At 43.2% G+C, this 27,967-nt stretch overlaps 1 protein-coding gene across 2 annotated transcripts in view; it reads right to left on the bottom strand.

Moving 5' to 3' along the window:
- abca12 (ATP-binding cassette, sub-family A (ABC1), member 12) overlaps nt 1-27,967 on the bottom strand; it is a 275,097-nt gene that overhangs the window by 196,988 nt on the left and 50,142 nt on the right. For both annotated transcript variants that reach the window (XM_039755332.1, XM_039755333.1), the window contains exons 4-11: nt 25,537-25,696; nt 15,840-15,970; nt 13,792-13,853; nt 11,798-11,977; nt 11,510-11,691; nt 6,822-6,943; nt 3,375-3,463; nt 2,257-2,415 (exon numbers count right to left, since the gene is read on the bottom strand). In XM_039755332.1, the coding sequence (XP_039611266.1) occupies nt 2,257-2,415; nt 3,375-3,463; nt 6,822-6,943; nt 11,510-11,691; nt 11,798-11,977; nt 13,792-13,853; nt 15,840-15,970; nt 25,537-25,696 (1,085 nt within the window). The remainder of the gene's footprint in view (nt 1-2,256; nt 2,416-3,374; nt 3,464-6,821; nt 6,944-11,509; nt 11,692-11,797; nt 11,978-13,791; nt 13,854-15,839; nt 15,971-25,536; nt 25,697-27,967) is intronic.

The following is a 27,967-nucleotide window of genomic DNA, read 5'->3' as shown; positions in this document are numbered from 1 at the left end:
ATTCACGTATAAGTCAGGGTCTTGAAAGCCGAAAAATCAATCATAAAATCAGACACCCGTTCAAAATTACGACCCTTCTTTTTTTTTATCTTCTTGCCTCCTCCAATCGCGCACCAGTTTCTCAGACACATCGAATTTTGTTGTGCCAATTTGTTTTGCCACTTCAACGACTTTGAATTTCAAACCAGCTTTTATTTTCTTCTGATTGAACGCTCCACCGTAGATAAGGGATGCTCTTACGATAAAGGTGTATGAGGGTGTGAGATATTAAAAACACAAAACAGTGCAAATGGCGCTCCAGAATTGTTTGGGTATCACCATGTGGTCACGTAGGCACAATACACAATACCACAATACGTTTGGTTCCTCTCTCAGGTGGGCCGTTAGCATATCGTTATCTCTTGGACCAATAGCGTGAGTTTTCCGCATTCGACTTATATGACTGACATTATTAAATACCGGAAATTATACGGTAAACTCAAGCCCTGATTTATACGCGGGAGAACTTAAACGTGAGTATATACGTTATAAACATTTACTCAGTATTTACCTTACACTACACCAAACTACAGCTCCAAAAAAAGAGCTGAGCCTTTACAGAGATGAAGAGGAGACCTGAGTGAAGTGTTTAAAATGATGAAGGGCATCAGTGCAGTGGATCGAGACGGTGACTTTAAAATGAGTTCATCAAGAACACGGGGACACAGCTGGAAACTTGGGAAGTGTGAATTTCGCACAAACTTTAGGACGTTTTTCGTTACACAAAGAACGACAGACACTTGGAATAAGCGACCAAGTAGTGTGGTGGACAGTAAGACGTTAGGGACTTTCAGAACTCAACTTGATGTTATTTTGGAGGAAATAAGTGGAGAGGACTGGCGAGCTTTGTTGGGCTGAGTGGCCTGATCTCGTCTCGATTGTTCTAATGTTCCATTATCTGCAGATTAGAATGACTCTCTCTTTCACTGGCACTGACATTTATACCAGCGTGCCACATTCCCGTGGTATCCTATGCAGTAGGAGAACGGGCATCCTGGTCAGACTGGAGGAAAGTTCATTACCTGGACAGGAGGTCAGCACATTGACACAAGCAGATTGGCCAGTGGGGCAAGTAAATAAATTTGTACTCGGCTGGTATGATTTAAGGGACAGACAGAGAAAACCCGGAGATCAGCCTGCAACTCAACATCAGCAAGACAAGGGAGCTGGTGGTGGACTTCAGGCGAGCTATGGAGCCTCTGAGACCAGTCAACCATTCATGGGGAGGAGGTGGAAGTGGTGCAGAGCTACAAGGACCTAGTGGGGGGTTCACATGAACATCAAACTGGAGTGGTCTGACAACACAGTGGCACTGAATAAGAAGGGCCAGAGCAGACTGGACCAGCTAAGGAGTCTCTCATCTATTGATGTGTGCAGCTAGCGGCTGGAAACGTCCTACCAGTCCATAGTGGCCAGTGGGGTGCCCTACGCTGTCGTCTTCCAGGGGATGCAACCTGAGCTCAAAAGAAGCACAAGGCCTGAAACAAACTTATCAGGAAATCCTGCGCCGTCACTGGGCCAGCACTGGACACACTGGGAGCTGTTGTGGAAAAAGAGGATGACGTCATGAAAAGTCCCCTCCAGGAGGCGCACTCTCTCTCTCTTTCTCTCTCTCTCTCTCTCTCTCTCTCTCTCTCTCTCTCTCTCTCTCTCTCTCTTTCTCTCTCTCTCTCTCTCCCTCCACTGTGTGTGCTAAGAAGCAGCTCTGGGGGTCTTTCCTGCCCACTGCTATCAGACAATTCAATGCTTCCACCCAATGTACTTGTTAAGTTTATTTTTCCTTATTTATTTACTTATTGATTGGCTGTATTATTTGTAATGTGAGTCTGTACTCTTGTTTTTTATGTTTCTCCTGCTGTATGCATTTTCCCCTGGGATTAATAAAGTTTATCAAAACTAATAACATATAAAAACTTTAAGAAATGTAACCAAGACCCTTAAGCCTTAAACAAAATATCACAGGCAAGAAGTGTCTTCTTAATTTGTTGTGTTTTGTGTTTTTTGGTTTAAATTTCACTAAAACCTTTTAATGTGAAGACACTTGGACAGTCCAGTTTTGCTTGAATGTTTCTTTTTCAATGATTTTTGGAAACCCCTGACAAATGCAGACTGTAATCTTTAATGTATGTTGGGAAATCTCCGACAGATAGCTTAGCATAAATACACAAATCTCTCCTGTAATTTTGTTCACGTTTACAGAAGACGACCAACACCCACCTGCTCTGCCACTTTGTTTCTGTCAATCCTGTCAAACAACCACTGAAGTCCATTGTTTTGACACAAACTTCCAAAATGAGCGGCTGAGTCCGGCTGAGATCGATTAACACCCGCACAGAAAGAAGAATTCAACTGCTCAAAGTTCACTAAAAGGAGTGCCTAAGAAATAAAAATAGATTAAAAAAAAATGAATTAAAGAATATATACTACATATCATGGATGGCATGGCTTGGCTGGCATTCTGGCTGGGGTGGATGGTTCTTTACCTGGCCAAGAACTCTTTAATAAAGAGAGGTTAAGGGTGGGCAGGCGCCCTGACCGGGTTGTTTGGTTAGTGGTGCCTGTCCTGCTCAGGAGGCCATTAGAAGGAAAGAACAGGACGACACTGCCACCTGGCGCCATGCGTCCCCCTGGTATGCAGGGTGTTGGTATCCCTCTGGTACTGTATGGCTCCTGACTGGTCACCCACAGGGCTGCATGGGAGCTGTACTTGGGATGGCCATGCCCGTTTGGGGTCCTTGGGTGCCACTAGGGGGAGCTGCTCTGTCAAGAAGGGGGTCCACCTGACCCAGAGCTGCTTCCGGGTGACAATCTTTTAACACCAGAAGTTCTCTTGGGTTTGGGTTGAAAAAAGGGGATGAAAGAAACAGACAAAGAACTGATAAAGGGGAATCATTAAAGAAGAAGACTTGTAAGAAGGCATTTGATTAAATAAAATATGCCACGTGAATCTGGGACTGTGTTTGGAGTGGCTGTGTCAAGGGTTTGGGGCTTTGAGACACTCCATCCTAGTGACAATAATGCAGATATTATCGCCCTGGAGACAAATGAAGATCAATCTATCTATCTATCTATCTATCTATCTATCTATCTATCTATCTATCTATCTATCATATAGTGCCTTGCATGTCTATCTATCTATCTATCTATCTATCTATCTATCTATCTATCTATATCTATCTATCTATCTATCTATCTATCTATCTATCTATCTATTATATAGTGCCTTTCACTATCTATCTATCTATCTATCTGTAATTCTATTTTTGAAATGGTGCTTCCATTGTTTTTCACAAGATAGGCAAGAGAAAAAAAGTATTCTGGACTAAATTTCAGACCTTATCCAGTGGGACAGTGAGATTTTCCAGCAGCGTCCCGTTTATACCAGTAGATGAATTTAGCACATCCTTCACATTAATGTTAATTCCTGAAACAGTAAAAAAAAAAAAAAAAAATTAGTACCATAAAGCAATTCTTTTACACATTTGATAAGCAAAAGACAAAGACTACAAATCTGTTTGAGAATATTTTTATATTTTTTTCACTCAAAGCAAAGCAAAAAAAAAAAGTAAAATCAAAGTAATAAATGGAGATTTTGTTTTCTTAATTAATAAATTAATTTTGTTAATGCCCCCAGGCTGAGGTACAGACTTGGCGCTTAGGCGTTGCAATCGGCTGACGTGTTTGTTGTGCTGATTAAATCAGAATTTCTAAAAATAACAGCAAGTGTTACCGAATGACACGGAAAGCGAAGGACAGGTTAGCGAGGCTCCGACTTTTTTTTAAAGACAATGTTTACTTCTGCCTTGCAAGTTCAACTGTTTCAAACTGCTGTTAAAGTTTTGCTTTATTATTAAACTAGCAAAATACCCGCGCTTCACAGCGGCGAAGTACTGCCTTCAAATTTTTATTAAGAAGAAAATTAAACCTTTTTAAACTGAGGGAAAATATACCAATAATTATTTGTTAAGGATCTCTATGTATACCACGTTGTCAGTTCGGCCGTCCGGTTGTAATATGACCAAGCTGTGTGCTGAGCTTACTCTTGAGCATGTAACGTACAGTCGGCCATGTGAACAGTAATCTTGTTTCAAATCTCACAGCTTGGATTGCTGCTGTCATAATTGGTTTGAGTTTCATGGTTTGTTTCAATTACGTTAATATTTGCAGGACTTGTGTTGGTGACATTCGGCATCTGTCAAGTATTGTAAATATATAACCGGTTTCATCGATAACTTCACATCCAGCTTTTGAGAGTTTAAACATCCATAAACCTCAAAGTGTCCATTACTCAAATCGTCACCTGTGAACCTAAGATGTTTAAGAGGCATTGGCGGTTGTCGAAAGGTGTAAAATATTTGGCCATTTCAGTACACTTGAAAGCGACAACCGAACAATTCAGCAGCAGCCATCAACTCACATGCAGAACCATAGGTGAAGGGCTTAAGCATTTCACTCTTCTAGAGCTCCTGTGTAGTCTAATTATCTCCTGTACGTCATCAGTCCACACCTTGAACCTGTCCCAGTCATTCAATACATAAGACACAATGTTCCTCCGGATATCAAGAGTGAGCCTGATATGGCCGTGCAATATGTAATAAAGAGAATGGAAAAGGTAGGTGCCATCTCTGGGCATGGAAACGAGTCGCTAAGTGACAGTTCTTTGATCGATGGTGATCATCTCGATAGACATGGTAATAGGGGTATGGTTGGAATGATAAAGGAAATGGGTACCTGAACAATGTAAAGTAAGTCTAAAATACCTACACAATAACTACAATCTTAATAAATGAACAATAAAACAGCGAAGAAGCCGTGGATTAAATAAAAAGGCTGTAGCTATCAGTAGGGAGACGTGAATCCCGTGGCGAAGCAAGGAAGGGAATGTAGAGACTGGAGTGACAGATGGCCTTATATAGGCAGGCAGCCAACAACGTGGGAGGCATTGGGATTGGGGACCCAACGCCACCTCACACGGTGACCGAGGCTATGGACGTATACTGTATATATGTACGTAAGTAGGATTCAGTTAGCGCTGGGAACCCGAGTACCAAATTTCTTGAAGATGGGCTCATAAGTAACAAAGACCGTTGGAAAGTTCAATATGGCGGCCGACAGTGGCGTCATACCATTGAAATAAGTACGTACATCGGTTTCAGTTAGTGCAGGGAAGCCGCTTACCAAATATCGTGAAGATGGGGCCATAAATAAGAAAGTTCAACATGGCGGACGTTGTCGTCCATTATCGACCGTTATGACCGTTACGCGTAGAATTTCGAAATGAAACCTGCTTAACTTTTGTAAGTAAGCTGTAAGGAATGAGCTGCCAAATTTTAGCTTTCTACCCACACGGGAAGTTGGAGAATTAGTGATGAGTCAGTGAGTGAGGGCTTTGCCTTTTATTAGTATAGATTACATCAAATTACATAAAATCTTGCATAAAAATTAAGATCAAAATCCTGAGGGCTCCACCAGGGACCAATAGGGGACCAGCAAGTTTCTCAATAGAATCTTCAGGAAATGTCCCAACGATCAGCACAGAGAAGGTGGCGCCAGACAGGAAAGGCTGCAACGCCACTCCTGGGCACTAGAGGGCAGGTTACCCGGCGTACCCCTTGGCTGCTTTCGCATTACAAGCCTCATTGCTCAGATTGGATTGGCCGATTTATTTATTTTTTTTTGAAGATAATAAATTACATTAACTCATAGAATCAACTCAAATTTAACAAAGCAAGAAGAATTCAAGAGAAGAGAAAGAGAGGCAAGCCAACAGCATGAAGAAAAATGAAAACAGCAAAGAAGGCAGAGTGTCCCCCCCCACCAACCCCACCATTATAATGTTGTTATGAAGTCCAGCAAAGATATCAGAGCTTCAACTGATTGACTTTTAATGAAAATTCCAGACTTTTTACACGTTTTCATCAAACGCAGTCTTCCTAATTCATTCCTTGCTCTGAGTGTCAAAGGCTGATCATCGTCCTTCATGAGAGCCATGAATTAAAAGGGACAGCCAATCGTATGAAGAGAAGTGTGGAGATGGTGCTTGTCAGTAACAAGTGTGGTGGACGACGGTCAGGACACCCTACTGATTGAAGGACCGTGGCACTAGTAGCAATGATTGGCATCCTGACTGGGCAAGGACACCCCAGCGGTCCACCACACGAGGCTCTCATCGGACTAACAATGAGATGATGACACTAAGAGCTCGCAGTGCAGGCTGCGATTTTTCAAACTGTTTTTTCCATGAGGTACTGACGGAATCTGGGAATCTGCATCTCTTTCAGATAACTGTTGTTTTCTACAGATGTCCCAAATATGGATGAATGGAGTATGTACTGGAACCAGTTAACGTGGAACGGGTAAAATTATACAAATTTGAACAGGAAACAGTTGATGAAGGGCAGCACGGTGGCGCAGTGGGTAGCACTTCTGCCTCACAGTAAGGAGACCTGGGTTTGCTTCCCGGGTCCTCCCTGCGTGGAGTTTGCATGTTCTCCCTGTGTCTGCGTGGGTTTCCTCCCACAGTCCAAAGACATGCAGATTAAGGGCATTGCCGATCCAAAATTGTCCCTAGTGTGTGCTTGGTGTGTGTGTGTGCCCTGCGGTGGGCTGGCGCCCTGTGTTGCCACCCTGTGTTGGCTCCAGCAGACCCCCGTGACCCTCTGTTAGGATAATGGCTGACTGACAGTTGATTATAGAATCATTCAATATGCAGATAATGCCAAGAGCAGTTGTCATGGCCGAGGTGACAATAAGCCCCAATTATAAGCCCACATTCGACGTACCTCGTCCAGGCCAGTTGAGGGTGTAATTCAGGACGCTGATGCCTTGAGCTATTGTCTGCCTCAGGACTGCCATTACTGGATTACCTGCCAAACTGAAATCTGACTGGATGCTCTGCAGTTCACTAAACACAAACAAAAGATGTATTAATATTGCGAAAAGAGAAACATCAGTACAAGGAAGACAGGTCAGGGAGCGGGCACTGGTACAGCATGTTGGCACACCCACCACACGACGATACAGCTCAAGATCCTGGTTGGCAACCCCCCCAGGTAAACATGTGGTCCAGTCCCACCTTCTGGAAATGACCCTCTATCTGGTGTTACGTGGGCGTCCCCTTGGCATGGTCCTCGACAATGAGGGTCCTGTGAGTCGGATCACCCTCAGGTAATCGCGCCACATGGCCGTAGTGCCGTAACTGAAGCTCCCTCACAATGCAAGTCATGTGCCTCATTTGGGACTCTGTGAGCAACATAAAGTCAAACCACAGAGACACATGTGAAGGAGTCCAGTCTTCATCTCTGGTCACTGGATAGCATCCATGTCTCACAAACTGGAAGCACCAGGACTCTAAAGACTTGGACCTTCGTCCTCTTGCAGATATCAGGAGCACCACACACCCCTTTCTAGTAACCTCATGACCCCCCCATGCTCTCCTAATCCGTCTACTGACTTCATAGGAAGAGCCACCAGAGACATGAATGTCACTGATGAGGCCAGTAAACCCATGCCCAAGATGTCATTACAGGCCTGGCTCTTTGGTTTTTATCAGGACCCTCACAAGCCCAGACCCTCAGACTCCTCACTTAGTCTCTCGAGCGCCCCTTTCAGAGCCTCCTTTGACTACATGAAGATCACAGCATCGTCAGCAAAGTCAACATCAGTGACTCACTCTTCACCAACAGCTGCCTCCCAGTCACTGGACCCCACGACCCCACCAACCAACCAACCAATCAACCTAACCAAGGCCAGGAGTCAATTTTGCCAGAAGAAGTTGTTGTTACGGAAACGTAACTCCTAAACTAATAAACACAGAAAATTCTAGTGACCAATAGGACAGATCTTCACTTTCGGCTTTGTCTCCAGTTTATGTCTCCTGTCCCGGTCTTCATGCCTTCTCAGTCAGCCTTTCGGAGGGACATGCGTAGCATCAACTTGAATTGGTGTGGCAGCTGGTTTGGGAGAACCTGAAGAAAGTGGGAATCTGCCAAGAGGTTGGTGGACTGCAAGTATAAACCTGCTCAAGAGTTTAGAGCAGAAGAAGGTGTGCAGCACCATATGACTCATCTGTACGATGGGTCCATCCCACAAGCTGGTGCCGCTGCTCATTGGGCCGTAAATGGTAAGAGGAAAAGGGAGGGTCCTGCATCACATTTCAAAATCCTTTCGATCATTCCTGACTCTCATTTCCAGTCAGCCCTTACTAAAACTTCCAGTTCCCCCTCCTCTGCTTTTTCTGGATGGTTTTGGAGGACAATATCTTGTGGTCTCTCGCCATATTACAGGGACGTACGGTAAGGGGAGGCAGGTGATAAAAGCAAAAAAACTGATAATGATAACATAAAATAAATGTATCCATGGTCTGTACTATACATTTGTTCTCTGTATGATTCCAATAATTTGGATCATTTTTATAGTCAAAATCGCTGAATTTGCGCATTTCCTGTTCAAATACAGCAGAGAAACACGAAGTGCGGCAGCGACGAGCCTCACCTCCCCTCGGACTGCACTCTCCTCACTCACGGGGTTGATGGCCGCAGTTGGCGCGTGCCTGTCGCTGTCTCACCGTGTGTCACCAATATAATGTTTATTATACACCCTGACTTTCCAGAGTCTGGCTAATATCTTTAATGAATGTGTGGGACATATTTAGTCTTGCTAAAACCTGAGGTGAGGCAGACAGTACTGTGCCGCCCTGAAGGGGGCGCATGTTATTCCTTCATTGTTATCACTCTTTAATTTTATATTTTTCTTTATCGGTATGCTGCTGCTGGAGTATGGGAATTTCCCCTTGGAATTAATGAAGAATCTATCTATCTATCTATCTATCATATAGTGCGTTTCACTCTATCTATCTATTGGTGCTTTTCCACTGCATAGTACGGCACGACACGGTTCAGTTCAGCTCACTTTTGGGGGGTTTTCCACTGGGAACAGTACCTGGTACCTGGTCCTTTTTTTAGTACCACCTCAGCCGAGGTTCCAAGCGCGCCGAACTGTTACCAAAACGTGATGTGTAAACTCTGCTGGTCACTGATTAGCCGGAGAAAATCGTCATTACTGCGTCACTGAACTTGCGACACGAAGACACAACAGACCCGCTAGATTTTTAGCACAGCCAGCAAAGGTTCGGACGCACCTTTAACCAAAAATGTCTGTTTCGTGGTCTATTGAGGAAGTACAGACGTTCCTCGTTGGAGGCCGAGGCGGATCCAGCGAGAGCTGGATGGGGCGACGCGGAATGAAAAAGGATAATGACACGTGAATAATCCTGCCCACTCTAAAGCGGTACTAAATTGCAGTCAAAACGCAAACTGAGCCGAACCAAGGTGAGCTGTACTGAACCGTGCTGTGCCGTACTATGCAGTGGAAAATCGCCATTACTATCTATCTATCTATCATATAGTGCGTTTCCCTCTATCTATCTATGTGAGCCCAACAGGTGCTCATTGCTGCTGTTCTTCTCCTCAGAGGCGCCGATAAGTTAGCGATATCAGAAAGTCAAGTGCACTGCAGAGGTCCGTTTATTTTTATTTTTGTTCCGACTGACTGCCAAAATTGGAAGATTTTAAAACTAAAGGAAAATAAGGAGGACCTTTACAAGAAAGTGACGGAGATTTTTGTGGAGAAGGACAGGCAACATGGACTTCATTAACACATAAAGCTTTTTATAAAAAAAAAAAATGGGATCAGACTAAAAAAAAAACACAATCCAATATTTAAAAACTTAAAGTTGACCTTAAATAAAATATTCTTTTGTTATCCTTTTGTTGATCATTCTGTATTAAAATTGATTAAAGAATCATAATTAAAACATCTGCATTTTTCAATGATGATCAAAATTGAAGTGCGTTTTTTTTGTACTCCACTCTATACTTTCATTTGTGTTGAATGAGTTTGAATTGTGGAATTGCAGAGGCAAATTTGGAACACATGGAGGGTGAGGAGCAAACGCGCTCTCTCGACGGTATAAACATAACATTCTTTCTTAGTCAGATATGAGACTTAACCTCTCTATGTGTGTGTAAAGAGCGCTGATGAGATATGAAACATAACCAGTAGTCTGGCTGCCAACTGAATAGTGAATGAGCGACTCTTTAGGTTCATAGATTTGTACATTTCACTCTGAAGGAGTCTGTGCCTCACCAGTCATGAACCCCACCGCACGTCGCTGCTCGAGTGGATTATTTGTTCCACTGGTGAGACTCTGGCCCTGTGGCCCATTCTTGGGTGAGCTTTGATTTGCTCCGTGCCCTTCAGGTACTTGACATTTCTATTCTCATTACCCCCTTTAAACCTGAAGGTCGATGCAGATCCCATCTCCAGAAATACAATAAATAACGCAAGCAATGCTCGCACACCCGTGTGTGTGTGTGTGTGTGTCTGTATGCTTACTTCGTGAGCTTTAGATTCTCTGCTTTCTGATTCTTGGTGGGTGCCACCGGGGCACATGCGGCCACCCTAACCCGACACAGACAGGCAGAGACACAAGTGTTGCACGGCACACGTTTTTATTTCTGTGGGGAAGCGCTTTTCTCTCGCTGTCCACAGCAACACAGTCTGAAGCACCAAACACACTTCTTCTTCTTCTTCTTCTTCTTCTTCTCTCTTTCACTTCCTTTTTCTCTCCCCTACTCCTCTTCCACCCAACTCTGGCTCTTTGAGTGGAGTGAAGCGGCTCCTTTTCTGCTGTTCCGGGCGGCGCTCCACGTGCCTCATTAACGTTACCTGGAATCCCTCCCGGGTGTGATGGAAGTTCAAGTTAAAGATCTGCAGCTCCCCCTGGCGGTTCCCACAGAACCCAGCAGGGGTGCACTAAACTCCAACTCCCCACAGGAGTCTGTGGTGCCACAGCTGGCCAGAATGGCTGCCCTCTAGCATACCAGGGGATGGTAGTGCCTTGCAGATGCCCTCTCTCCCCTGGTCCTTCCATCCAGGTGGCGTCCCGGCCGGGTAATGACCATGGCTGTCCGTCACATTGGCTCGGTCGTCCAACTGGGATTCTTCGATTTGCATTTCGGAAATGGTAGGACGGATCACTGGTTTCGAGTTTGGCTTCAGGTCACATTTCTCATCCTCAAGGCTGGATTAAGACCATTAGAGGCCCTAAGCATTTAAAAGATTTTGTTGCCCCCCAATATACAGTATATAATATCTAATTATTATATATATAAGTATATAGTATCTAATTCAAAATATTGACAATAATAAATGGTAAGAAAGTGAAAAACCACTTAGAGTAAGAGTGGAGGGAGGGGGAGCTCCTTTTTTCTGGAGTTGAAGTTTGGTCAATCTGGCAATGGGACATTTCTGTGGTGCCCCCCCAGCCCTTCCCCTCGATGCCCTAAGCGTGTGTTAATTTTGCTTAACGGTTAATCCCGCCCTACCTATAACCATTTCTCCTTCTCAGGTCAAGGTGTGACTCTTTGCACCCGTCCAGCCAGGTCATTTGCTCACGTTGTCCACTTACCCCTCAGCATTTTGTAAGAACTGCAGGACGTCCTGAAGGTTCTGCTTCTGGGGTCCCAGTTGAAATAACTGAGGCGCTTCATACAGCAGGGACCAGAGTGACGTCTCATTTTGGATGGTTTTGATTTTCCCCACAATGCTAATTACGGCTGTTAACAAGCTGGTCGGACTCAATCCTAAGGCCTGGTGAGGATCAGAAAGTAAATGAAAAGGGTGGCAGAGCAAAGACAAGATAGGAGTTTTTATTTGACTTGTTTTTTTAATTGATGCAAACTGAACCCGCACTCACCTCGTTGACAGCTGCAAGAAGAGCATCTGGAAATGTCCCATTTAAATGACAGAAGTTCACATAAGTGCTGGCCAGGGGGCTCAGACTGTTGTTACTGGATGCTTTGATATACGGGACAGTCAGATTGCACACGACGGACTTTAGGAAATCCACCAAAGTCAAATTTCCAGATGTTGTTTGCTGCATTAAAAGATTCAGTCAAGAGAAGAATAAAATTGTGAAAGTCAAGTCAAGTCAAGTCGAGCTTATCATTCTGGTCATGTCAGGTGAGTATCATGAGGGTCTAAATGGGTGGGAACACCGAGGAGAACAGAAGGGAGAAACGCAGACACTCCGTATATACGTATACATTGTGGACGCTGGCCCGGACACAGACAGGCAGACACGTTCATTTCACCCACAACACGTTTATTTGCACTATTTACAAAGTTACCAAGTGCCACATCAACCCCACAAGTCCCCAAAGTCCTGGCCACAACACCAACACCACTCCTCACCCAACTCCAGCCCTGAATGAAGGGAGGCGGCCCCTTTTATAGCACCCGGGTGTGCTCCAGGTGGGTTCCGGCAATCTTCCACCGACATGCCCCAGTGTGCCGTAAGTGCTGGCTGCATCCCCGGAAGCACTCCGGGTGTCCCTGCTCTTCTTCCCTGCTCCAAATGACCCCTACAGCTCTGTACCCGTGGCCCCCAAAGGTACCAGGGTGGTCACCCCCACATGGTCTGGGGAAGGCGCAAGCCCTCCTCCAGTCCTCCTGGGTGTCCCAGCCGGGTCGCCACCCCAGCCATCTCTGACAATATATATATATATAAAAGGCTACATCTCCATTTCCTGCTGTGGGAAAGGCGGAAGTCTTGTGTGATACCAGCTGTCACCTCACTCTGTGAGGAAAAAATTAAAGGGGACCAACATAGGAAATAACTGCCAGACCACCAGCAGCAGCCAAGAGGGGCGCTCCTCTGATAACAAGGTCTGTGTTCTTAAACGGGCCTGTGGGGACTCCAACTGTTTTGACGACTTTCTCTGTTTATTTTACATCAGAGTACAACGAAATGCTCACTTGGACAATTAAAAAAAGACAATACCAACCAAAGACACACTACACACAACATCTACACTGTATACTATACTGGGGGTGTCTCATGGCTACTGGGATTTCGTAGAGAGAGAGCGAAGCCCCATCAATAACATGGTTTATGGAAACGTCTACGCCGGGGGTCCCCCAACTCCAGTCCTGGAGGGCTGCAGTGGCTGTAGGTTTTCATTCTAACCCTCTTCTTAATCAGTGACCTGTTTTTGCTGCTAATTAACTGCTTTCAAATTAATTTTAATTGACTTGTTCTTGAAGACTCAGAACCCTTAATTGTTTCTTTTTCCTTAATTAGCAGCCAAACAATAACGAGATATAAAATGAGCAAACTGTGTCGATCACACAATATCGGAAAATAAAGAAAGATGAAGGTCTCGGGAATGTTGATCTGTTCAGGTCCCCATAGCTGTTAGAAAAGAGAAAATCCATAATTTCAAAAATGTCTGCTATGGCACAATGAGAATTAAAGAACGAGTTTAATTAACAAGAAGACTCTGCGCCTCATTAAGCAACCGGTTGGAGTGAAATTGGTTGGAGTTTGAGGCCCTGACTTAGCTGGTCTTCTGCTGGCTCCCTCACTTCACATTTCATTTCTGTTTGGGTGCCATTTGAGGAAGAAGGAATGAAGCGATTCAGAGGAACGACGAAGAAATTCAAGGGGACAAATCTTAAGGAACAAGTTCATTTAAATGAAAGGAAAAGGAGTTAATTAGCAGCAAAAACTGGTCACTCATTAAGAAAAGGGTTAGAATGAAAACCTGCAGCCACTGCTGCCCTCAAGGATAGGAGTTCGGGACCCCTGGTCTACGCAGATGTGGCCACTGAGATCATCACCAATCCCGTCATACAAATTCCTTGAATAAAAATTCATATTAAAGGAGGAAATAAAATCAGCCTTCTTACCTGCTCCAGAGTTATCGATACATTGGTAAGGACGTCAATAACTGATGTTAATCTGTTAAAATCTGAATGTGAAACAGAAGAAGAGCAAGGTCAGTTTCGATCTGCGTTTGGGTTACTTCATTTTGCCACGTCCCATACAAAGACTCCTAAATGTTCTCTTTCTAGGTTAGCAATAGCTTTAAAGGCTGGGGGCGGTTCCTTGAAGGGGTGTGAGGTATCAATGGCCCCGCCTCTTAGTGTGTTCACCAATAAAGTGCAAGGACCATAGGACAACAAAAACATGCACCTGGAAATGTAATAATCAAGAAATAAAATAAAATTGACATAGAATACATAAAGAGACAAAAAGTAAATAACGACATTAACATAAAACAATAGAATTCACACAATCAAAGATAAACAAAAAAATACATAAAAAAAGGAATTTGGCTTCAGCATAACAGATGCCAGCTCTTGAACAGACTTCAGCCTTTCTTCCATTTGTATTTAATCAACACACGCAGATTAATTTAAATTAATTAACTACCTGAAGGGAAACTCACAGAAACACAGCAAGAGGGTGCAGGCGCCACACAGACAACAGCTGTTTGACGTAACTGATGAAAATTCGTTTGACAATAAAAAAAAAAAGTTTCCTTTAGTGGTGCATTGTGGGAAAAAAAATATGTGCTGCCGTTGCATCTGTTAACGCTGACACGGAAATGCAACCAAATTTAATAGTTTCAGTCACCTCTCTTGCCGTGTGGATGTTTTGTCATTGTCACTTCATCCATTACCCACCATGCAAAATGTTCAGTCAGCTGTAAACCTCATTCACGTGGCTCACGTGGCAAGAAAGCCAAAAGAAAGTCAGGCAACAGAATAGGCGAAGAAGACCAGTTGTCTTATTTTTAGACACTTATTTTATATTTTTATTATTTTTTTACTCTTCTTTTTGCCTATTTTTAATTTTATCTTCCTTACACATCCCAACACTGCTAATCAGGATTGAGCTGATGAACACTTCAATGTAAATTTAGTGACTGGCTCTGCTACCTCTCTAAGATGGTTGAAATCTAAGTAATCAATGTAGACCTTGACACAGTCAACGTTAACATCTGTAGTGCACCCTCTATTGGAATGTATGTTATATACATGTAGTAATACAATGCATTGCATTTTTCATTCCAACAGATGACACATCTCAAACATTTGTAGTAATAAAATGCATTGCATGTTTCATTTCAATAGATGGTGCATAACAAACATTAGCACTGTTTTTATAAATCCCTTACCAAGTGGCATATAGCAGAAGCAAATGCATTACATTTTCATTCCAGCAGATGGTGCATCACAAATATTAGCACTGCTTTTATAATTCCCCTACGAAGTGGCATATAACAGGGACAAATACATTGCATTTCTCATTCCAACAGATGGCACATCACAAATATTAGCACTGCTTTTACAAATCCCCTATCAAATGACATATATCACAGACATATGCGTTGCATTTTTTTATTCCAAAAGATGGTGCATCGCAAACAATAATAGTAATAAAATGGATTGCATTTTTCATTCCAACAGACGGTGTATTGCTAACATTGGTACTGCTTTTAAGAATCTCATACCAAATGGCAGGTAACAGAGACATAACAACCAGATGGACAGACAGATACAGACACAGAGGGCAAGAGAGGATTTGAAGATGACGATGATGAAGCAGAAGTTAGAAGCAGACGCTCAGAATAACAAACACCACAGCCAGAAACGTAATGCATGTATTAAACGTGTCTCTGTTGTGTTTTTAGGGTTTGACTTAGGGTTAGGGTAAAGATTGCCCCTACCCCCATGCCCCATTTAGAAATAAGGCTCACCCCATTCAGGAGTACCATAAATATCAAGGGGGATCCCCACTCCCTGGACCCTAGTTTGGTCATCGGCTGAAAACTTTGGGGTGAACACCTTACTCTGATCGTCACTAAACCAAGCTGTGCAAAGCTTCAAAAGATGAACAGAACAACTTACTGATTGCCCACCCAATTGTTGGATCAAAACAAATCATTTACCTGAAGTATTCCAAGCAGATTGGATGTTGCCGAGCTGTGATATCAGTTGGTTTGAACCGCCCTGTGTGAAAGCCCTTGACAAAATGTCCAGACCACCGACTTGAGAGCCATCTGGAGAAGTTGGGGCTGACCTGCAAAACATCCCATAATCGTTCATCATCAGTCACTTGGGATGTCTCTTCAGCTACCTTAAGCCATCCATGTTTGCTCTCCATGCTGGTTAGAAATTACTTTGGATTACTAATAGCACCGCACGGTTTACTGAACCTGCCCCTTTAACGCTTTGTCTGTCTGGGGTGTTGAGTATTGGCTTGATGAGGGGGAAAAAAATGAATTTCAATGATTTTAACAGAAGGCTGCGCCATAACAAAATGAAAAACGTGAAGGGGTCAGAAGACTTTGAGAAGACCCTGTATACTCCTGTCATGTACTGTTACTACTTTTACTGCATATGCGAAAAAAAAACAAAAAAAGAATTAATCACCATTTTACAAAACGATCTCAAGATCACTTAATCCTCTTCACAGTTGGGGGGTCCAGCACCATCAGGCACAAGTCAGGAACCAACCCAGTTCATTATAAAGCCCAGCAACTCACACATTCCCACCCACTCCCAACCTGGTCCTCATTTCCTTATAAAGCCCACCAACACACACATATCCCACCATCAATCCCAACCTGGTCCTCATTTCCTTATAAAGCCCACCAACACACACATATCCCACCATCAATCCCAAACCCGGACCCCAACAGGGCAAGTTTAGAATCAACCATTCACTTAAACTGCACAACTTTGGGTTAGGGTTAGGGTTAGGGTTAGGGGTAGGGTGGGGTTTGAAGGGTTAGGATTTGGGTAGGGGATACCAGCGAACTGGTATGCACGGGTTCACTGAATATAGTATTAAATTCCAATCTATTTCTTTTTAATACTTAAGCCCATAACAATTCGTATGAACAAACAATCAACAAACAAACATTGGATGTCCTGCCTAAATACTTAACGTTCATTTAGACCATTAGGATGAAAGGTATCTAAGGCCCTTATCCACTCTAATTCTTTCCTTATTCCAATAGGCTTCCGTCTCCAAAGGAAAGAAAATTGGGTTATGTTCTACCTCATTGAAATGTAAGTACAGCTTTGTAGGCTTTGTCTGATTCTCAGTTAGCCTCGGATGTTGAATAAACCGTGCCTTTGCTGAATTTTTGGTCTCTCCAATATATATCTTGCCACATTTCTGGCACTGTATGGCATATATGCAATTCACTGTAGTTAGCGACATTATCTGATATTCGACGTAAATGGATTAATGATCATCTTTTTATTCCTGTACGGAATTTGCCATGCAGTCTTATTTCTCTTTCGTTGGGTACAGGATGCCCTAACTAACAAATCTTTCAGGTTCTTATTCTTTCTATATGCCGCTAAGATCCTCACATCTGCCAAATCCTCATCTTGTTGTTGTGCCATTTGAAAATTATATTTTAAAATCCCAAGAGCCAGTTTCTGTAGCCGAGGTCCCCGCCTTCAGCCACCACCCAACCTCCTTGGCCCTCCCATAGGTGGTGAGCCCATGGGGAGGAGGACCCACGTTACCTCTTCGGGCTGTGCCCGGCCGAGCCCCATTCCGCCAGGGCTGCCCTTTGTCACCGATTCTGTTCGTAACTTTTATGGACAGAATTTCTAGCCGCAGCCAGGGTGTTGAAGGGGTCCGGTTTGGTGGACTCAGGATTGGGTCACTGCTTTTTGCAGATGATGTTGTCCTGTTTGCTTCATCAGGCCGTGATCTTCAGCTCTCTCTGGATCGGTTCGCAGCTGAGTGTGCAGCGGCTGGGATGAGAATCAGCACCTCCCAATCCGAGACCATGGTCCTCAGCCGGAAAAGGGTGGAGTGCCCTCTCAGGGTTGGGAGTGAGATCCTGCCCCAAGTGGAGGAGTTCAAGTATCTCGGGGTCTTGTTCACGAGTGAGGGAAGAATGGAGCGTGAGATCGACAGGCGGATCGGTGCGGCATCCGCAGTGATGCGGGCTCTGCAACGGTCTGTCGTGGTGAAAAAGGAGCTGAGCCATCAGACAAAGCTCTCAATTTACCAGTCGATCTACGCTCCTACCCTCACTTATGGTCATGAGCTATGGGTAGTGACCGAAAGAACGAGATCGCGAATACAATCGGCTGAAATGTGTTTCCTCCGCAGGGTGTCTGGGCTTTCCCTTAAAGATAGGGTGAGGAGCTCAGTCATCCGGGAGGGGCTCAGAGTAGAGCCGCTGTTCCTCCGCATCGAGAGGAGTCAGATGAGGTGGCTCGGGCATCTGATCAGGATGCCTCCTGGACGCCTCCCTGGTGAGGTGTTCCGGGCACGTCCAACCGGGAGGAGGCCCCGGGGAAGACCCAGGACATGAGGGACTATGTCTCCCGGCTGGCCTGGGAACGCCTTGGGATTCTCCCGGAAGAGCTGGAAGAAGTGGCTGGGGAGAGGGAAGTCTGGGCCTCTCTGCTTAAGCTGCTGCCCCGGCGACCCGACCTCGGATAAGCGGAAGAGGATGGATGGATTTTAAAATCCTAATAATTTTCTGTGCTGGTCTCGAGAATGTAAAGACAAGTGGCACAATATTCTGAGACCGTCCTCCCCCAAACACACACAAACATGGGAAGAACATGCATAGTCCACACTGCCAGTGGCTGGGGGGCAACCACTGGAACAGCAGCTCCTCAGTTACCGTATACTGTATACTCGTGTTTAAGTTCTCCAGCGTATAAATCTGGGCTTGATTTTACAGTATAATTTCTGGTATTTTATAATGTCGGTCGTATAAGTTGAATGTAGTAAACTCACGGTATCAATCCAAGAGATTACGATATGCTAACACCCACCTGAGAGAGTAGCCACGGGGCACACGGCCCTTTAATTCTATGTATTGTGCCTACGTGACCACACGGTAATTGATACCCAAACTATTCTGAAGTGACGTTTGCACTGTTTTGTGTTTTTTGTATCTCACACCCTCAGACTCCTTTATCGAAAGAGCATCCCTTATCTACGATGGAGCGTTCGACCAGAAGAAAATATGAAACTGGTTTGAAATTAAAACTGCGCTGCTGCAACAAAATTCGATGTGTCTGAGAAATTGATGTGAGTTTGGAGGAGGCAAGAAGATGTAAAAAAAATAAATCAATAAAAGTTAAGTGTCGTATTTTTGAACGTGCGTATAAGTTGGGGTTTGATTTTATGATCAGTTTTTCGGGTTTCAAGACGGTACATCTCAGGTTTACTTAAAGGAACTTGTAATGCACATATTTTAAAAATTCGGATGTGACCGTCGGTATGCTTGGCGTAGGAACCAAGCTACCCAAATTCTTCTAGAACATTTCAGTAATTATTAACCGTTCTGATGCTGATCTTTCTGATCTTTACGAAAGCAATTGATGAGAAGGATGCCTAATGAACTGCAGAATTACGGTATTTGAGGGCTCCTCTAGAGGGCCTCTAATCTTGCGAATCAGCACATCGTCATCTCATAACAGGCTGAAGTATCGACTTTGGTGTCTTAGCTTCGAGCGTCCTCAAGAAACTGTGACACACAGACAGACAGACAGACACCCGTCATCGAGCTATCAGTATTTTTGGTATCAGGGGACCCTAAAACGTCGAGATCCGTCGAAAACTGGAGATCGAAAATGTTTGACAAATCGAAAGCTTTCACTCCTCCCCCCACAGACGGTTTGTTATTCGCAAAGCAAAACGTCAATGCAGTCGAGAAAATGTTTTTAATTTTGTAACCTATGTGGACATATCAAGATTTATTCTTCAATTTAAACTGAATCTTTAGCTAAAAACCATAACAACGAATGCATTATTCATATTTCAATGAAAAATGAAGATGTATGCCATTTCTGTCTGTGAAAAAACGAAGTCCCCCCTTGGATCTAACAGCTGGTGTTGCCCCCTCAAGTTAACTTACACTGGCCGGGTACAAAGGCATTTGCCAATCCGTCTGTGTTTGTCACACTGACCTCCCGTTCGGGAAGTTCATCTGGGATGCCCGTTCCCCTCCTCCCGCATTATGATTATGCGTATATAAATCACATTATGATTTATCACAATACAGTAATCCCTCGCTTTATCACGCTTCGACTTTTGCGGCTTCACTCTATCACGATTTTTTTCTCATACACGCTTACGTCACTTACGTCACATGCGCTTTCTGAGAATTTTTATCTTAGCCCTACGATGGCTCCTAAACGTGCTGCTTTTTCTAAGTCTTCTGAGAATAAAACTAAGCGCCGAGGAAGATGCTTACTATCCAGAAGAAGGTGAAACTCTTGGATATGATTAAAGATGGCAACACCCTACAAAAGCCTCCTCACGCATATGAAAAGACAGCGCCAGCAACTGCCTATCATGACGTTCTTCAGCCGCGCACCCAGACACCCACTGCCTACTCCTAGTACTCCTTCACTGAAGACAACAACGCACCTGCTGAAGATACTGCACCACCTCTGAAGACTCTCCTACTGAGGTCGTGCCTTCATAGGTTAGTGGTTGTGTGCAATTAAATGTACAGTACGATAATCTACTAGATAAAAGTGGTCGGGATTGTCTTTCCGTCCCGTGAGTGCAAAGCGTAGCGGTATTCCACTTATCACAGACTTACTACGTGCGGCGAGTGCGAGCGGCGCGCGTGAGCAGAGTTCTGGTGCTCTCATCGTTCCCTTGCTTTTGTGCGCGATGCGCTGGAAAAATAGACAAAATGATGTCTCTGGAAATAATTCATGTTGATGGAGTACAAATGCCCCACCGCGTAGTAAATATCAGGGGAGATGGTGCTTGCTTATTCTCATCTATAGCTTATTTAGTGCATGAAACTCCGTCTTTAGCGGACTTTGGACAGGCACTTGAGGGGATAACAAAAAAAAAAACGTAGGTTTTCGGGAGATGTCATGAATGGGCGCTTTGATGTTCTCATTCCCTACACTTACATGCCCGATGTACACATGGAGCGCACAAAAATTGAGGATAAAAGTCGGTCGCCTTAAAAGGCGAGTGCGCCTAGTAATATGATATTTGTAACGTCTAATATGTCTTATTTTGTCTAATATATTGGGTAATACGAGTGTAATGGTGACTAAAGGGTGTTATTTCATGTCTAGAGGGCTCTAATAATGTTAAAAAAACGTATTTAGAACGTCGTTAACAGGTTTTCTATACTCTAACTGCAAAAATATTCGATTTATAAATAAAGAATCCTACTTCGCAAAAATTCATTTATCACGGTAGAGTCTGGAACGGATTAACCGCGATAAACGAGGGTTCACTGTATTATGATTTTGCTTACAATTGATTTATGATTTTTGATTATGATTTTGCTTACATTGCTTACAATATTATGATTTATTTATCACAACATTTTGATTTTTCACAATATAGATCATATTATGATTTCAAGCAGTTTGTCTCAGGGTTCATATATAATGGGGGTCTGCAGCAGTGGTGGTCCCGGCCAACACATCGCCTGGGCCTTTAAAGTAAAGATGAACTGCTCTGGACGCTTTTCATGATAAACTCAGCTCTGGTGCTTTGGACGAGGGTTTCTTAAACTTGTTTTTTGTCACAACCCAATCTTGCTCTTCTTAATGTCTTCAAGATCCAATTCTTAACGATTGTCACAGTGTGAGGAAATCGAGGACAATCACTGGAGAATTGGTGGTGACCCACTGTGTCCCACTTCACAAGTCATATGTGACCCATTCACATTAAGGACAACAGCAGAGTTAACCCACGACCCGATTTGGGTCACCACTCACAGTTTAAGAAGCCCAAGTAGGCAGCAACCATTAGCACTTGCGGAGGTTCAAGGTGAAAAACTTGAGGGCAGGACTTGGTGGCAGTTACTTCAGGTGTCATCGTGGACAGGACCAGCAAACCAAAAGAAATTCCACTTGGCTTTTTTTTTTGTTTTTTTTTTTTATAAAGGCTGTTGGAGTTTATTTGTTCCTCACGAGCCGAGGCCCTGCATACCATGTGCTCCACCCGTCAGGAACATGCCAGGGCTGGGTGTCAAAACATCACGTTGTACGACAGTAAGGAAGCAAACCAGAAAAACAGCAACTGCAAAAAACACGCGCTGTACTGAGTACTGGATATACTCCGGTGCAAAGAGTCAAGGTAGGTCAGTCCTGATGTAGGCAAATGAATGAGTGAATGAATGGAGCTGAGCCGGTTCTTCTGGTTTGGAATGCAGCTTGAGCTTCTCGACAAGAATTCTACAATATTATGAGAAAAATGAGATGAGCGCCGAGCACCAGACCAGCAAAATATCAGCAGAAACATGGAAACCTAATCTGTCTATGGGGCCAAAGTCTTGTGTATTGTGTATTGTATCTGTATTACAGTATATAGTGCCTTTCACATCATCTATCTATCTATCTATCCTACCTACTATACTAAACTTAGATAGATAGATATGACTGTGTATATTGTTAATGTTCATAATAAAGGTCATTTTAAAAATAATATCTATTATCTATCTATCTATCTATCTATCTATCTATCTATCTATCTATCATATAGTGCCTGTCATCTATGTATCTATGTTATATAGTGTCTTTCATATCTATCTATATTATATTATATTATATTATGGGTGGCACGCTGGTGCAGTGGGTAGCGCTGCTGCCTCGCAGTAAGGAGGCCTGGGTTCGCTTCCCAGGTCCTCCCTGCGTGGAGTTTGCATGTTCTCCGTGGGTCTGCATGGATTTCCTCAGGGTGCTCCAGTTTCCTGCCTTGCGCCCTATGTTGGCTGGGATTGGCTTCAGCAGACCCCCATGACCCTGTAGTTAGGATATAGCGGGATGGAAGGATATTATATTATATTATATTATATTATATAGTGCTTTCACATTCATCTTTTAATTAGTGCCTTTAACATCTATCTATGTATCATTATGTACTGTCTGTCTTCCTATATAATACGCTACCGTGGCTGTTCATTTGTCTGTGCAGGATTTTAAATCACCTGTCGCTCACAAACCGTTTTACTTATTGAATTGAAATTTGGTACACATATATTACATGACGTCTACTATCCGCTTTAGGGGTGATGATTTTTATTACTCTTTTTATTTTTATTTTATTTTTATTGTAGAATCAACTCTCGGCAGGGCACAGCGTATGGGCACCATTCTCATTCCCTACCACCTTCGCTAATCACTCTTCAGGCAGATTGAAAACTGTGCCAGCTTAAGTGAAAAATTAAGAAAAGAGTACTAAGTAATTGCAACACAAAAACTAACTTAATCAGTTTTAACACAAAAAGATACAGATGAAAGAAGAGAATGAGAAAGAGGAGGAAAACTAGGAATGCTCAAGTCAGGTGGATTCACTGTATGTTATCGTGCAGTACGCTGTTACTGGTCTATATTATATTATATTATATTACATTATATTATAGTGCCAATTATATCTACCTGTCTATCTGTCTATTATCCAGTGTTTTTATATAGTGCCTTTCACATCTCTATTATGTATTGCCATACATTGTGTTTTTTATATAGAGCTTTTCACTACTGTTTGTCTATTATATAGTGCCTTTATTATCTATCTACATATTGGTTTGTGGTATCTACTATATGTTGCTTTCCTTGTGGTTCTTTTAAATCTGCATATTGCATAGTGCCTTTTATATATTTGGTATAGAGTTTTTGATGTATTGCTTTTACCTCTATATGTAAAATAGTGCCTTTAAGATTAAATCTATGCATCTATGAAACAGTGTCTTTCACATTTGTCTAATATAGTTGCCTTTTCCTATATTGGATAGATAGATAGATAGATAGATAGATAGATAGATAGATAGATAGATAGATAGATAGATAGATAGATAGATAGATATGAAAGGCACTATATAATGATAGATAGATAGATAGATAGATAGATAGATAGATAGATAGATAGATAGATAGATAGATAGATAGATAGATATGAAAGGCACTATATAATGATAGATAGATAGATAGATAGATAGATAGATAGATAGATAGATAGATAGATAGATAGATAGATAGATAGATATGAAAGGCACTATATAATGATAGATAGATAGATAGATAGATAGATAGATAGATAGATAGATAGATATGAAAGGCACTATATAATGATAGATAGATAGATAGATAGATAGATAGATAGATAGATAGATAGATAGATAGATAGATATGAAAGGCACTATATAATGATAGATAGATAGATAGATAGATAGATAGATAGATAGATAGATAGATAGATAGATATGAAAGGCACTATATAATGATAGATAGATAGATAGATAGATAGATAGATAGATCGTACAACGGCACTAGATGTATTATATATATTATTAATAATTCTAGTAGTAATAATTTTATTAATATAGTGCGTTTCTCACTTTACACAGACAGTGCGGAGGCCACCAATGTGCAGGATCCACCTGGATGATGTGACGGCAGCCATTCTTGCACCACTACACTCACCACACATGAACTGTTAGGTGTGTGAAAAGGTGAGAAAGGTCATTAGAGACAAGGGATTGATTAGGGGGTCAGAATGGGGGAGGTCATCGTGGGCAATCTAGCCAGGTCAATCGGGGTCCACCCTACTGTTTTTGCAGGATGCCCCTGGGATCTTTTAGTGACCACAGAGAGTCAGGTCCTCGGGTTTATGACTCGTTCCTGTCACTGCACTGGGGGGCATTGGGATCCACGCACAGACCAGAGGGTAAGAGCCCCCTGCTGGCCTGATCCCCACCACCTCCAGCAGGAACCCCAGCTTTTCCTGACTGGCATCCCATCTTGTCATCTTTGAACATGCGGAGGCCGTGGTTTGCTTTTCCTGTGCAGATTGCTTGCGTGTCCCCGTTATCCGCCATTACATAACGCAGTTCCCTGCCTGTCAGGTTTGCTTTCCTTCTGCTCTGTCCTGGTAACGTTTAAAGCCAGGCTCTATTATGGATGACAAGTCAGTGGTTTTGCCAGCTCTGCGTCATCCTGACAGATTCCTCATCTTCAGTCACCTTTGACAAGCAGCAGGTTATTACAGGACATTTCTTCAAAGGGCCTGCTTGCCGTTCCTTAACTGACATTTGTTTTCCGTGCAGGAAGGCGGAGCTGAAATTCCTCCTTTGTTGTTTAAAGATCTTGAAGGGCAGCATCTAAGGTGGGATTCTCTCTGCTGTTGCTTTTGTCTGTCCTCATCGTGTTTACACGCGGTGTAATAAGCAGGTACAGAAATGCCTAATATTTATGTTCTTTGCTCCACTTTGTATAAATTATTGTCTGTATTATTGTGAGACATCTCCTTCTTGTTGCTCGTATTCTTCACTAAATGAATGCCTATAATTACAAATCGTATGTTTCATGTTAGCAATGGTGTGATGCTTGGCTCCCATAACCTTCACGTTCTTCTCCAGCTTAGGTGTAATGTGAACAAACAAGCCTGCAAGTCTTACAGGACACACCAGGGGGTGCTGCGACTGATGATACATGTGGTGCGCTCCAATTACTGGTAATCAAAATGAAATAGGAGTGATTGGGGGGTACCCAGGGGTCCAATAAGCTGATTGGCCAAACCCTCTCTTCAATGTCACCTCCATTTTATTACTTAGCGTGGCTGGTGACGGAGTACGTGTGGAAAGCTCGATGCCCCCCAAGCCCTTTTCACCGACTGACCTGCTGGAGTATTCGTCATTCAAGTTCATACTCCTGATTTCAAATGATTTGTTCGGCGTGGTGTAGGAGTAACCCCTGCATGAGCTGTCCGTGCTGCAGAGCAGAGTCTGAAGGAAAGGCAAGAAGCCGGCACTCGGTAGGTTACGAGGGGCAACAAAACCTGAAAAAGAAAACCGAGAGATCATAAAACAGAAAATATAGACCAGGGATCCCCAACTCCGGTCCTAGAGGGCCACAATGACTGCAGGTTTTCATTCTCATAACCCTTTTCTTAATCAGTCACCTGCTTTTGTTGCTAATTAATCCATCTATCCATCCATTATCCAACCTGTTATATCCTAAACTACAGGGTCACGGGGGTCTGCTGGAGCCAATCCCAGCCAACACAGGGCGCAAGGCAGGAAACAAACCCCGGGCAGGGCGCCAGCCCACCGCAGGGCAGTTGCTAATTAACTTCTTGTGAATTTATTTGAATTGATTTGCTCTTGAAGACTCAGACCCCTTTAATTGTTTCTTTTTCCTTAATTAGCAGCCAAAGAATAATGAGATGTAAAATGAGCCAAAACAACTGGCGTCCATCAAACAATATCTGAAAATAAAGAAAGATGAAGGTCTCAGGATTGCTGATCTGCTCAGATCCCCAGTGCCCTTAGGAAAGAGAAAAATGTCTGCTATGGCACAATGAGAGTCAGGACCACCTTAACAGCATTATGGGCCCCCCGGGCAAAGCAGTGCATTGGGGGCCCTACCGACACAACCACTCAGCAAGTCACGACATGCAGTAGATTAGCATGGGGACCCTACGCTCGTGAGCTAACCAACAGCAGACAAAGAGTACAGATAATTAATAACAGTAATAATAATTATCTGCGGTGGGGTGGCACTCTGCCCGGGGATTCGTTCCTGCCTTGCGCCCTCTGCTGGCTGGGATTGGCTGCAGTAGACCCCCCGTGACCCTGTGTTAGGATATAGCAGGTTGGATAACGAATGACTGACTGACTGATTGAATAATAAGAAACTAATGTCAGGTACGAGCTTAGAAGCTCTGGTGGTGCTAATTGCCTGCCGAACCAGGGGTTGGCGATGTGCTCTTAGGCTCTCTCTCTTGTAACCCCCTCCGCAGAATAGAAGACTGACAGCCACTCCACCGCTGATGTCACTTCTGCTGCCCGCCCTCCTGGACCCTCCCCTTCCTGCCGAGTGACTTCATAACCCGGCGACCGGCCCTCGTGTTCTCAGTTCTGTTCTGACCTCGCGTCTGGAGAAACGTCTCCGCAGATTATTGTGTGTGTTTCATTCTTTCAAATTATAAGGGGTCACCAAGGTGGTACCCCAGCTCATTCACATTGTTGCGTCTCCTTTTTACTCTAAATAGGAAACTTCAATAACTTAATGTGAAAGAGTTAACAACAGGGCATCATGTATCTCTGGACTTTCACTGTTTAACACACAGATGGACGACTGTGGACAGAAGCTCTGAAGTGGACAGCGGTGGTGTTTATAATTTAAAACTGCTCCTATGAATTCTATCTCAAATAGCATATAACAGAAACACATGCATTTCATTTGTTATTCTAACAAATGGCGCATCACAAATATTAAAACTGCTCCTATGACTTCTATCTCAAATAGCATATAACAGAAACAAAATGCATTGCATGTGTTATTCTAACAGATGGCGCATCACAAACATTTGTAGTAATGCACTTTATTACCACATATTTTTGTGATGTGCCATCTGTTGGAATGACAAATGTAATGCATTTTGTTTCTGCATGTATTTGCAAAATACATTCTAATAGATGGTGCACTGCAAGCATTAAAACTGGGGTCTACGTGGATTTCTTAGAGATCCAGCCCTCTTAGACAGGTAGAAGAGCAAGTAACATCATAAAATCATAATCCCATTAAGCCCCCCGGTTGAAATGCCTTCCTCCACCACTATCTAGAAGTAAACCCTCATAGGCTGAAGATGCTGGGGTAGGCTATGCCTAAATCACCAAATAAACGAGACATTGAGAAGACATCATCATTCCATCTGTGCAGCTTGTTTAATGAAGCTAGTAGCCAGTTGCTTATCATTTTAACTGTTTTTTTGTTGTTCATCTTTATTCCCCCTTAAGCTTCAGTGTTGTATCCTGTAGTTGGTACAATTCAGAAGAAAAACAGATCCCTAATGACCCCGGGGTATTTAGCAAATTAGATCCAGTGTTCAAATCGTTGGGAGTACTTAGAGCCTCTTAAGTGCGTATGGGGAATATACGGCGGGTCATGTGACCAGTTATTATCATGGTGATAATATAAAACACAGGGAGAATCAGAAATAAAACACACACACACACACCCGCAGACAGACAGTTTTACATTTACTTGTGAAATATGAAAACAAGCTTCATCTCCAAAAGGCTGTGTGTGTAGGAGGACATTACAA

The sequence above is a fragment of the Polypterus senegalus genome, chromosome 6, assembly GCF_016835505.1.
Source record: "Polypterus senegalus isolate Bchr_013 chromosome 6, ASM1683550v1, whole genome shotgun sequence".
NCBI classification, from domain to species: domain Eukaryota; kingdom Metazoa; phylum Chordata; class Cladistia; order Polypteriformes; family Polypteridae; genus Polypterus; species Polypterus senegalus.
Note: the sequence above shows the minus strand (reverse complement) of the source record. Positions and strands in the feature narration are given on the sequence as shown.